The following is a 13,783-nucleotide window of genomic DNA, read 5'->3' as shown; positions in this document are numbered from 1 at the left end:
ATATTTCATGTCGAATCTGCTGCATATTTCACATTTCAAGAGAATTTCAAAATATTTCTAATTGGGATATTACAATGGTATCAAAGCAAGATCTTGCTAGCTTGTAGGGTAATGTTTTAATGCTAAGTTGCTGGTTCACATTCGGGTTTAGATTCGGGCTTGAGAATGCGGTTCACCAATTTGGCTAAATTTATTGTGGGGATTTGGGTTTATTTGGGTTTGGAAATGCTCATAGTGCTATCGCGAGTATTTACGCCAAAAACTCGCACAAAAACTCACAAAGTTTCTGGTAAAAACTCGCCAAGTTTTTGGCAAGTTTCTCACAACAAGCTCAGCGAGACTCTGGCAAAAACTTGGCTGCATTAAAAAAAAGAGCCCCAAACGCATCAGAAAATTATCTAATTTTTTTTTTCTTCAAGTGAGTCTCATTCTCTTCATCAGAATATATACATGAAATATAACATTTAAGTATAAGAATACTTTAAATTATATTTCATGTATATATTGGCAGGATGTTTGAGAGGTTTCAAATCTCCAAGAGTTGTAATCCAAATTCTAGGTTTTAGAAGTTCTTATAAATTTTCAGACTTAGTCAAATTTCTATAATCAGTAGGCTCCTATCAACATTCTCTCACTCTCTCTATCTCACTCACTTTATCTGCCCCGAATTCTAGACCTATTTATCTCCCTATCATTCATCCTCTATCCCCTCTCTCTACCGCTTTCTATCTCACTCTCTCCTCTCTCCCCCAAGATCTAGACCTATCTCTCTACCTCTCTCTCTCACCCTTAGACCTCCGCGAGGGATGCTACCCTCAACATCATTTTGGCAAGGTAGAGGAGCCACATCAGACTCCTAGAACTAGACCCTCTAGTTCTACCTCTCTCCTAGTTTTCACTAGAGCTGGGAAGAGGAAGATGTAAAATATTTTAATGTAGCATTTACTAGTTACTTTTAGTTTTACAAAAACAATTTATTAGTTTCATTTTGTTTCAGACTATCAGCCATCAGCATTCCACAAGAGGATAACATTTTGTACACGAATTGCCTTTAAATCAATCAAATATATCTAGATTTATCTTGTTTCTTTTATGTACACATTTATTGACTCATTGGATGCATCTCTTCATTAAATTTTGCAAAAAAAATGCATTTCTATGAAATTTAAGCAATTTTTTTAAGTTACCGAATTTTTTGCTGAGTCGTTTTCGGACCTTGTCAAGTTTTTGTTGAGTCCAAGTTTTTGGACTATGATCCAGACACATGGCCTTCAATAACAAGGCATTCAGCAGATTTCAAGAATGAGAGTATGGCATATGGGTGGAGCTGGGCAAGGATGCCACTAGTCCAATTACTAGATTGGGCTTTGTTTCCATCTGCAAGCCTTAGAGTGATATTCTTGAGCTAGATAATGTCTTGTATGATCTTGGTTTAACAAAAAGTCTTATTTTAGTTTCTTGCATGGCAGAACTACAATGTATCACTCACTTTGATGATCAGCAAGTGATCATTAAAAAATGCAACCCTGAACTTGGTCAAGTTTTGGACAAAGCAGTTTGACATGATGACCTTTACAGGCTACTTTCTCAACCAGTCAAGCATGGTTGGATGCCTTCCAGCTTTGTGGAGACAATTTCTAAACCTTCTGTGGAATCATTAGTTGGCTCCATGCATGCAACTGTCAAGACTCGGGATTATTAAAGAGTACAAGGAAAAATAGATTGCCAAAGGAATCTCTCAGAAACAGGGTGTTGAATTATGTTAAAGTTTAGCTTCAGTTGTTGGAAGTTTGAGATGATACGAGAGAGATTTGGATTGTGGAGAACACTTTCCACACAAAGAGGGAGTATTAGTGTTTTCGCCTTGTGTTGCCGAGTCAGTGTTCCCACTGTGATAGCACACATGTGACAGCAGCAGATCCAGACTTGTGTGCAGCTAAGCAATTAGCACAGAGAGGACATAGTTATATAGGAGAATAAGACCCAGGAACATAGGGAATCGTGTTTGAGATTAAAGCTCAGTTAACTACTTGAGACTTGAGTGACTTGTAGATATAACTTATTTTGATTAGGAAATATTTATTGTTAGACCAAAATCATTGATTAGTTAGACTAGTTGATTGCTCGGTCAAACTAAGTGCCACTCCAATGAGTCGTAAGTTTAACTTGGGCCTTTCTTTGACACCTCATCTAATTTCTCTTGGTGCATTTAAAGTACACTTATCTATTTAAAGAGCAAGTATTCTAATTTTGATTATGATGCATATAAATTCTCTTTTATAAAATTGCATTCCAGTGCAGTGTATTTCTTTTAGTATTTACTGACAAGACGCTTGGAAAATCTGCTTACCATGGTCTGAAAATCAACAGATATGGATGCTGAAAAAATTGAATGACTGGTTAACACGGTTAGTAGCATACTTTGTTTTCCAAAGCCTTTATGAGACATAAAATAATCTCAAGTGCCTAACTGAAACTGTATAGCGAAGTTTCACTATGGTGAGGAAAACTGTTGTGAATACCGACAAAGGCAAGGTCAGATGTGAAAAACCAGAGAAATGTTTTTGTAAGAGATCTTACCCAACAGGACATACGAGCCAGAAACATACCACAGAAACAAGAGCAGGATGTGAGTGGATGCATTACTGAGTTTCATATTAAACATTTTGGAGAAGGTAGCAATTATTTTTCTGAAATACTTAGGCGGATTGCATTCCTATGAACAAAAAGAACTAAACCTTTTGAATCTCAGCCACTAGATTGGACCTGTGCAAAGCAATGTTGAGATAAAAGGAAAGATGATGCAACCAGAATGTTAAACAATCAAAGATCATTTGAAATCCTCTCATGTGGTACATGAAGAATATACTTCTAAACATTGTAGCCAGTGTAACAAGATTAGCTCATTCCAAAGAATTGTGCCAGTATAAATTTCTGGATAGAAACAAGATATAAAGGAAAAAGAAAAGCAAATGGAGCTAGACTAATTGATGTTTCAGATGAAGTGAATGAGAAATCGAAACTAAAAAAGGATTAGCATCATATAAGCAGCTCAAGCCTTGAATATTAAGCCAGCTGTTTGCAATAAAATTTTTAAATTTTAAGTCCAAAATTCCAAATATACTGGCCCTTACCATATTATTGCAAGTAGTGGACACATCAAAACACAGACGTCTTTGTTAGATACTTTTTGCCATTAAAAATCCTCAGTAGCAGTGAACTAGAGGGAAGAAGATGGGAACAAAACCTGTGAGTGGAGTGTAGCACACGCATCCACATGTGTAATATTTGTAAGCCAGTGGTGCAGGAGCATCTAAGAGGCTAAGCAATCTTGCATCACCCAAACACATTTTCTTGCTGCTTGGTGTTTTTGCCACATTTTTGTAGGTTTCAGAGAGTGTTTGAAATTTTGAAGTGTGCAGTTTAAAGTTCTAAGTGCAATTTCCCCTAAAAGTGTTTTACATGTCCAAGTGATGCTCCGTAGTAACACAAACATGATTGGATAAGGCATCAGTGCTGCACAAAGCTCCCTTGGCCTGAGACTGATTTTGCCTATGTGAGACTCCAGGAAGCCTTGTATTACCGATCTACGCCAAATATGTTCAGTGGAAGTCACGCACAGCCACACAGAGCTGAGGAATTAAAATTTTCAAGGTTAGATTTGGCACAGAGTCCCTGGATAATTATTACTGCTGTTTGGCCCTACAGCAAGTTACTCGTCAAGGCCAAGTAAAGTATTTGAAGTTTGGGGCCAACTATTTTAATCAGGCATTCACCCTTTGCTGGTTACAAACCATCCTTGTCCACAAATGAGAGAGAAATAGGCATGTAGCTGAGTTCTGCAGGCAGTGCAAGATCAAACCTTCGTGCAGCTAATAGAAACAGGAAACCCAAGCCCCAATGCACACATGTTTGTCGCTTGCCCCTATTTCCTTGGTCAACAAGGATTTAAAAGGGAGTACAGCCACCTACAGTGAGCGAATGGATCTGACTCCACATGAGCCTAGCTGGATCAATCAATGATCAGACATGGGAGAAAACATGGCAAGGTCGCCAGTATTAAATGCTTGAGAATGCAAAACCTAGGATGGAATCTGGAAGAAGCAATCCACAACCAAGATTTTGGGAAAAACAATTTGGTTTTCACCAGATTTCCTGACCAACCACAGCTCAGAATGGATAGTTGATCCAATTAATGTGGGACAGAAGGCTGATGCAATCCTTAAGGATTGTGATAATGATTTTAACCTCTTTTGTATAAACATAGCTGCAACGTTTTATGTAGGGGCATAGAGGGATATAGAGGGAATTTAGTGGATTGAAAGAAAGACCATAAGTCTTAGTTTATTTATTCTGAATTAGGGTAGTTAGTCCTTACCAGAGCTGTAGGATGAAGTAATGACGCTTAGAAGCCCGTATGTAATCACTCTCATTGTTTAATAAAAGACTCTGTTTCCAGAAGATTTTTTTTACTTCCATGGCACTCATACAGTATGTTTACTGATGTCTCTGCTGTCTTGCGCGTTAGGCTGCAGGTCTGGACATCCCTTAACTGGGGCCTACTAGACCAACTGCTTCAGCTTGCAGTTGTTGAAGAGGCAACCAGTCTGTCCAGACACTAGTGTATATAGGACAGTAATGCATGTGACTCCAATAAATTTTTCATGATCATGCTTTACTGTTCTCATTTCATATTTGATTTATTTTATATATAATATATATTAAATATGCTGCATATAGTTCATGTATGTGTGTCATTGTTCTTTTAGTTTTCAATGCTGAAGGCTAAGACTCCTGAAATGAAGAGATCAGTTGCGATTGATAATCTAACTGAATTGAAAAGTCATTAATAGCATAGGTTCCATACAACAGAGCATGGCTATAAAGGCAATATAAAAAAAATCGCAGAAGAATATAGCCACAACGGAAGCCCGCTTGCTGTGGTATAGCAATAAGTTGGAGCACATACTATCATGAATTCCTAGGTTCAAAACCCAATTGGTCAATGCTGTGAATGTTAGAATAAATCATAAGAGAATTGTACACCTGCTGTTAATGTTATGACTTATTCTAACAATGAAATAAGTTCAGAACCCAGGTTTTTATAGACAGTTTGTCGACTAAGTCATCCATTATGCTCAATTTCCTCAAATAATCTTTTATTTGTAAATCCTGGAGGAAGTAGGGGATCGCATAACATTTCTTCAAGCCTTGGAGAACATAAGTGAACACCTTTTATACAGTCTTGAGTAAGCTTGGGCAACGATTGTGAGATATCTTAACATCGTAACGGTCAAATGTACTAGAGACATTCGAATACAGCCTTGCCATATGTCTCTAGAGTTGTGGGCAACTTAAATCGAGTGTCCCGATTTTACAAGGGTCCTAATTTGGTCTGACAAGGCGGGGAAATCTCAAAAATTATCACTTTCTCTTGAATCAGCCCCAAAAGATAAACCAACAGTCCTCTTTTGACTCAAATTTGATTATTATTACAGGAAGAATGGTATTTAATTTGGTCTCGCAGTATATGGAATTTTTAAAACATCCAAAAAATAAATCAAATGACCCGTTTCGATTCAAAGTAAATTACCTCAAGAGGAGCAGTAATTAATTTGTTCTCGCAGAACATGGAAAAAACTAAAATCGTCACATAGCCATGAAACAAACAAAGCAGTTAATTAATAACCCAATCGATCAAAGAAAATTACCGTGGGAGGAGGAGTAGTGGTCTCAAAAAGCCTGGCCTCTGGCTGATCTGCAAGAACCTTAGATTTGGTCCAGAGACAGCTAAGCCCGCATCTGCAAGGATATAGATTGTCCAAACCGTCTGGAATCCAAGTCCAGCCTTCAACCAGAATAGAGACATGCTTCATCTTCAAGGCATTGCAGGGGATCCCATCAGGATCTTGCAAACTGGTGTTGTTATTTGTTGGCAAAAATCTCATCACTTTTTCTCTATAATTCTTGCAGCCCACTTGGCCATCCCATTTTCTGAACGCACTGGATAACTCAGTAAACGGTTCTTCGAGAAATGAAGCAGATTCATCATAGTCTCCATGGGTTTTTGTGGGTTCTAAAGCATACGATGAAATGGGTAACTCTACAAACCCAAATAGAATGAGAAGCATTAAAAATAGAGTTACCATTGCAAAACAGTAGTACATAGATTTGACCAAGGTCTTTGAATATAAAAGCATGGCTTTGCGGAATCTGATCTATTTCGAAAAAACGAGCAGAAAAACATATGCACGCAAGCCAGTGAAATGGCAAGGACTGTTATAGACAATTCCTCTACATGTTATATATGCCTGTGTCACAAGGAGGTTTACACACGATATCGTCCCAAAAAAACAACGATATTTGATTAGGTGGGCTAAGGTTTTCATAGCAACAGACCAAGTAGAAAACACCAAGGGAGAAGTTTGACTTCTTCATTGAGTTTATAACAATAAAGTATAGTCCATGTATGTACCTCCTATATATAGGAGAAAGGGGCCATATTAGATAGTTGTTTAATAGTATTCATAGCAATTGGATCAATAGATTTTTATTTTTTTTATATGAAGTTTTAGTGAATTGAAAAAAAAAAAGATTTTTTGTTTTTATTTTTTGGGGGTTAATTAGGTAAAAATAAAAAATAATTTAAAGATAGGAAAGGAAAGGAAAGGATTGGATTTTTTATAATTCATGATGGGTTAGAGCAATATGGGAAATAATTTACAAACTTAGATAGATAATACAATCTTGTCATAAATAGTAATCAATAAAAAGATGGAATAATTAAATTTGGATCAAAGGTAGCACAAGAATTAAATACATAAAATAGCTTAAAAGCAAGTGGAATTGTACATTTCATAGAGGAATTTGCAAATGGAAGTGTAGATTTCAAGAATAGAAGTGGAGAAATTTAAGTGCTCAAATCTAGAAGTCTAGGGTGGAGGCAAATGCTCAAAAATGTTGCACCACAAATTGTTTGCAAGGGATAAATTAAAATATTTGAAGATACAATCAGTGAAGTGTCCTTATTGTTAGTGCAACAAACGCTTAAAACATACTTTCAAGGACTGCTCTAGAGCAAAAAAAATGGAACATTATATTTAGTCATTTCTCTACTATTTTTTATTATTTTACATTTGAAAGAAGCGAGTTTTGGTATTAGACTTCATAAGAATGTGATAATTGATGTTGTGAGATAGTGTATTCTAACCATATTTTGCATTAGGAAGTGGATATCCTAAAGTTTTGTTCTGACATCATGTTTATGTATGTATGTGGTGATTGATCATGTTAGCATGCTTGATTTTTTATGACTTTGTCAACCACATTTTCCCCCAAATTAACTAACGAGGGAGTGCAAGGGGTAGAGCCCCTCATGTAGAGCTTGGGAGCCTATCCCTTGACAGAGGCCCAAGGATTTCGGTGCAACACCCTTGAAGCAAAAATTGTCCATTATTTAATAACTGAGTCTGTTGCTATTTTGGTATGTAAATTGACCTTTGTAAACTGCCAAAAGGCTTGATAAATAAGTGGTTATGAAGTGTAAAAGTTTGTGAGATTGTAATTTTCTCTTTGCTAGATGATAAAAAGAAACTAGACAAATATTTCTGTGGATGTAGCCCACATTAGGTGAACCATGTTAAATATGTATGTTATTGTGAATTGTTAGCTTTGCCTCTTTTATTTTGCATTATAATTAATAATTTTTATAGCTCTAGTCTACCTAAACCCTAACAGTTTTAATTCATCATTTTATGTTTTTAGTTATAAAAGAGGCATAGAGAAGATGTTAGATATAACAAGTGCTTGGAAGAGAATAAATGCCAATTTTTGTAGCTCCATGAAGGGGAGATTTAATGTGCGAAACAATTCTAAAACTTTTTCAAATTTAAAGTTTAATTTGTGTTTTTCTATTATGTTTCAAGAATTGTTATAGTTTAGTCGATTGTATTAGTCTTTTCTTGATATTTATGGACAATGTTGGGATGTATAAGCTAGTCAAAACTATGATATGGTGTTCTCATATTGTCCATAGACTTGTTCATCTCTTTTCCTTTGTAGTCCTCTCTTTAGATTGCCATTTATTTTCATTGTAATTATTTCAGCTTTGATCAATACCAAAAAAATGAAGTTCATAACATTCATCCATTAATGCATTTATTGCATTCATTTTTTTTAAATTGTGATATGATGTACCATTTCAACAATATGAAAATGACTATTAAATTTATCTTCTAAATGATTATTCAACTTCTAGTATAGTTATGAATGTAAAATATAAAATATCATTTTACTACTCCTATGATTATGTACATTATTGTTACACCCCCTTATATGAGGACATTGGTAAAACCACAATGTGTTGTGCATTAGGCAACTTGTTTATGACACCTCTTTTTCTTGATATAAAGCTCTAATATTTACAAAAGGTTTTCCCTAAATGATAGCTTGTTCCTTTCTAGAGATTTTCAAGAACCAAGATATGCACTTGGTAATACCTTGGTTTAATTTCTTGAGTCAAGTCAACTTTCCATAGTGGTATATCCCATTTTGAGAGAATATTACACCTATTTATTGTGTAACTTTTCATCACCATTTTATTTTGAGTGGTGAATTTTATAAGAGAAGGTTCTTCAACTTTTGTCTCTATCACTTTTATTAGTGAATATTGGAGAATTTAAGCTAATGGCCTACATGAGTGGTCCAAGAGTATTTTAACTACACCATGCAACTTAAAAACTTGATAACTCAAGTTGATTACACCCATGAGTAGCCCAAAAGTGTGTTGAAGCATGCATTAAATGACATGAATTTTTTACAAGCTAAAAATATGGACTACTTATCATCCACAATGATATTGACGTGTAAAAAATACTCATGTGGTAGAAAAACTAAATGAGAAATGAAGGCATGATGATCCCACTCCATGTATATTTATTGGAAGCAAAATAAAGTTTGTAATCTCAAGTGTTTGGATGTTGAGTTGAACATTTATTATTGAGATTTTGTAATGATAAGGAACAATATGTTGTAATTTGCAGTGTGTTGCAATGAGAAGTCTCCAATGGTTAACATAAATGTTGGGTTTTTTAGGTGTCATCAACCTTGTAAATCCATGTAACTAATTGTTCCTATTATTTTTTGCAATTCACCTATAAGGGATGTGTTGAAATGCTAATGAAACCATAATGAAGCTACAAACTTCAAGGATCGACCAAGAAAGATACCTTCCACAAGAGAGTGTTGCAACAAGAGCTTTCTTGAATATTGAGAAATGATATTGACCAATGAATGAGAATGAGATATGATATGTTACAATTTACGAGCACCTTGAATATATAGGTAAGGTGTCACAAGGTATGACAACTACCCTTTATACAAACATTGAATGGTCAATGCAAAAATATCAATTGCATGAGGAAAATATTAAATGTCTAAATGACTAGAAAAGTAAATAATGTGGCATGGCCCCATTATAACTAACTTTTAGAAATGACACCTAGTATATATAATAACTAAGTTAACTCCTAAGTAAACTTAACATGTGAATAGGCACCCACTAATAACTAGATAGGAAATAAACTCATTCACATTAGAACCCCCCTTAAGTGCAACTTGGGAGTGAAATTATTATACAAATGATGCAAGATCCTAAATGATGATGTAATATGGGTCCTAACAACTAAGTCGCATTAGGTGCCCATGCATAACTAATCTCTCACAAATAGAGAAAACTAGAAAACCTTGTGGCACAAAACTCCTCTCCAAAAGAGAAAATGCATTTGATCATGTACAAGGGATAGACTAAGAGAGGGTTTCATCGATAGTGATAATTAATATTCTATTGGTTAGATAAATATGTGTTTATTGGCCTCAATAATTGTGTATTTATCGACATGAAGTTACCAAGTTACTTTTTGTTGAATAGGACATAGGACTAAGAGGGAGGGTGAATCAGTCCGAACCTCAAAATACTCTACTTCTGACCTTTTAAACTTCAAATCACAATTAACATATTATTGCAATTATGAAACATGAAAATGCATAGCACAATAAGCAAATGAACACCAAATTTACATGGAAAACCCTAAATAAGGAAAAACCATTGTGAGAATCACACTCACAATATGAATAATTGATTACAAATTTTTAGGGTCAAGGCCAAGGAACTCACTACACCTGATTGAAATTATAAGACTAGAGAGCACAACCTTAGGGAAAGATACAATGGACTTGCATTAGTAAGACTCGCTATCTGAGGGCAAGATATAAAGAGTTTCATAAGCTGGTAAAAGAAACTCACCGTCTTTTGGTAGGTACAAGGAATAGATGAATTAAAATGAACAAGGTATCTTGATCATAAATTTATCCTTGAAGCACTATGTTAAGAAACCAATGTCATGGCAAACACATCTAACATCAAGCACTATTTCAAAACTCAAAACACTATCAAATTGAAGATATCATCATCAAAGATCTTCGCAAATTGACTTTTTCACACTCTTGCTAAGCCAAAACTGCTTGCACAATATTCACATCCACTTCACATCAATTCACACGCATTCCATACATCAACTCATACAACCACACATCTATATATATGATATCATTCATTAAAACCTTCAACTAGGTCGACCATAAACAAAACTTGTAACATTATATAAATTAGGCCACTCGGATCAAAAGAGGACCTACAAACTCGATAGTGCAATATACATAGATCGTAAACATATTATCCAAAACCGCAATCCATAATCTTCACAAACTAGAGAAATGTAAAGCATTATTCCACTAGGACTTAAATAATCTTTCTTGCATATAAATATTGTTTCCTATATTTTGAAACTTCCACTAGACTAGCATTCTAAAAACACCTCATACTTACTAAACATCACCACCAAGCCATACAATAACATTTGAACACTCACTTCTACAACATCTACAACACACAATGACATCGATGACAACACTAGATAGTTTGACATCAATGAAAACACAACTCAACATAACTCAAGTTTCCAACATTCTCCCCTTTTTTCATTGATGGCAACACTTGTACCACCAACAAAAAACAACTATTTCCTCTACTAAACTCTCTCTCCCTTTGAAATCAAGGACAAAGGGAACACTATTGCTTGCAACAACTACTTTACTGAGCTCTCTCCCTCTCAACTTGTCTTTCTTTCTCTCTTTCGAGAATAACTTTAATCACTACAACACTCCATCTGCAACCACTTTCTTGCAACCAAGAATTCACATACGCTATATTGCCCTCCCTGAGAGCAACAACCACACCAATCTAGGAGAAAAAAGATGCACTTTGAATTTCCCCATGGATAGATGCACCACTTAAATGCATCTAGTTTAAAGAAGGGACAATAACCCCTAACTTCTATCAGAACTACTCAAAAGTATCCTTCGCCAAAGCCTTAATAAATATATCTACAATATGTTCCTTAGTAAGCACATACTTCAATCTGACTTCCTTCTCTGCAACCTTCTCTCTTAAGAAATTATACTGGATTGAAACGTGTTTAGTTCTTGAATTCATTACCAAATTCTTTGAAATGTTAATTACACGTGTATTAACACACATAATAGGAATTTTCTCATCATACTTCACCTTGATAGCTCAAAGAGTTTGCTTCATCCATATGACTTGAGTACAACAAGATGTTGTTGTAATGTATTTTACCTTAGTTGTAGAGAATGACATTGAATCATATTTCTTACTCAACCAACGGACCAATCCATCTCCCAAGAAAAATGCACCACCACTTGTACTTATCCAGTCATCAACACATCTGGTCTAATCAACATCTATATATGCTTTCAAAGTAAAATCATCATCCTTCTAATGCCATAAATCATAATCCAAAGTCCCTTTCAAATATTCGATTATTCTTTTTAGTGCTTGATCATGTGATTGATTAGGCTTGGCTTGATATTTGGCAACGAAATAGATAGCCTGTATAATATATGGTCTTGACATAGTCAAATACAATAATCCTCCAATCATGAATCTATATTGTTTTTGTTCAAAATTTGGAGATCCATCATCCTTTCTTAACTTACAAACAATAGCTATAAAGGGCTATAACTAGTTTAGAATTCTCCATTCTAGAATTCTTCAACATCTCCTTGATATACTTTGTTTGAAAAATGAAAATGTCTTCTTTTGATTGTGTAACTTTAAGACCAAGGAAAAATGACAACTCACCTATCATTGACATCTCAAACTCATTTTGCAAACTTCTTACATACAACATCAACTCCTCCAAATATGACATCAACTCCTCCAAATATGATATCATTAATATACACAACAATAATTAACAATATATCACCTTCAACTTTGAAATAAAGATTACCATTGGCAATACCTTTTTTTAAATTCTGCTACAAAAAATACATATCCAACCTTGTACACCAAGTTCTAGGAGCTTTCTGGAGTCAATAAAGTGCTTTCTTGAGTTTGAAAACCATATTGGGATCATCTGACAGCTTGAACCTATATGGTTGTTCAATGTATACCTCTTCTTCAAGCTCTCCTTTTAAGAATGGTAACTTGACATCCATCGGGTATACCTTAAAGTTTTTATATGCAGCAAATGTAAGAAACATCCTTATAGCCTCCATTCTTATTATCGAAGCAAATGCCTCCTCAAAGTCTATACCTTCAACTTGTGAATAACCCTTATAAACCAATCTTGTCTTATTCCTTACATGACTCTCCATCTTTATTTAGATTATTCTAGAACACCCACTTAGTTCTTATCACATTCTTATCACTAATCCAGGTACCAATTCCCATGTTTGATTCTTCTCTATTTGATTCAACTTCTCTTCCATTGTCTTTATCCAACTTTCATCCTTGCTAGCTTCCACATATGTATTTGGCTCCACCTGATTTAAGAAACAATAATTTGCTTGTTCACTGGTTTCTAAAAGTCTTCTCCATGTCTAAACTCCTTTATCTTTGTCGCCAATGATTTGATATTTTGAATAATTCTTCTGCACATAGTTTGTTGGTGTATTAGGTGTTTGTTTAGGTTCTTTTCATGTGCACTTGTCTCTTCTTTATCTTCTACAGAAACATTGTCTTCTGAAACAAGGATAACATCTATTTTAGTCTTAGATTTTGACACAATCTGATTCCATTCTTCACTCACTCTGACATTTGCACTCTCCACAATCTTATTCAACCTCTTGTTGTAACATCAGTATGCCTTACTCCTTGTAGAGTATCTGAAAAATATTCATTCATTTGGTCTTGCATCAAACTTCCCTAGATCTTCCTCATCTCTCCTTATGTAACACTTGCTTCCAAAGATTTTGAAATAGTTTACTATATAGGAGGTCTTCCATTTTATAGTTCTTAAGGTGTCTTTGTGTGATTTACTCTTACTTGTACCCTATTAATAATGTAAACAAAAATATGCACTTCTTTCTAATACACATTGAGCAGGTTAAAATCCTTCAACATAGTTCTATCCATTTCAACAATAGTCTTATTCTTTCTTTCAACAACTCGATTCTATCGAGGAGTCTGATGAGCAAAAAAATGTCTTCTAATACCATGTTCTTCATAGAATCAATCAAATTCATTTGATGTAAGCTCTCCTCCTCTATTAGACTTAAATATTTGATATTAGCATCTACTTGATTCTCAACCATAGAATTGAATACTTTAAACCTTTATAATGCTTTGAATTTCTCTCTCAAGAAAGTAACTCGTGTCATTCTAGAATAATCATCAATAAGCAACATTAAATATCTTTCA

At 34.8% G+C, this 13,783-nt stretch overlaps 1 protein-coding gene across 1 annotated transcript in view; it reads right to left on the bottom strand.

Moving 5' to 3' along the window:
* LOC131032748 (alpha-(1,4)-fucosyltransferase) overlaps nucleotides 1–6,408 on the bottom strand; it is a 43,072-nt gene extending 36,664 nt beyond the window's left edge. Inside the window, exon 1 of the mRNA XM_057963795.2 lies at nucleotides 5,712–6,408. Within this exon, the coding sequence (XP_057819778.2) occupies nucleotides 5,712–6,200 (489 nt within the window). The 5' untranslated portion in view covers nucleotides 6,201–6,408. The remainder of the gene's footprint in view (nucleotides 1–5,711) is intronic.
* Nucleotides 6,409–13,783: the final 7,375 nt, after the last annotated feature.

This window comes from Cryptomeria japonica, chromosome 5 (genome assembly GCF_030272615.1).
Source record: "Cryptomeria japonica chromosome 5, Sugi_1.0, whole genome shotgun sequence".
In the NCBI taxonomy this organism is placed as follows: domain Eukaryota; kingdom Viridiplantae; phylum Streptophyta; class Pinopsida; order Cupressales; family Cupressaceae; genus Cryptomeria; species Cryptomeria japonica.
This window is presented reverse-complemented; position numbering and strand designations above follow the sequence as displayed.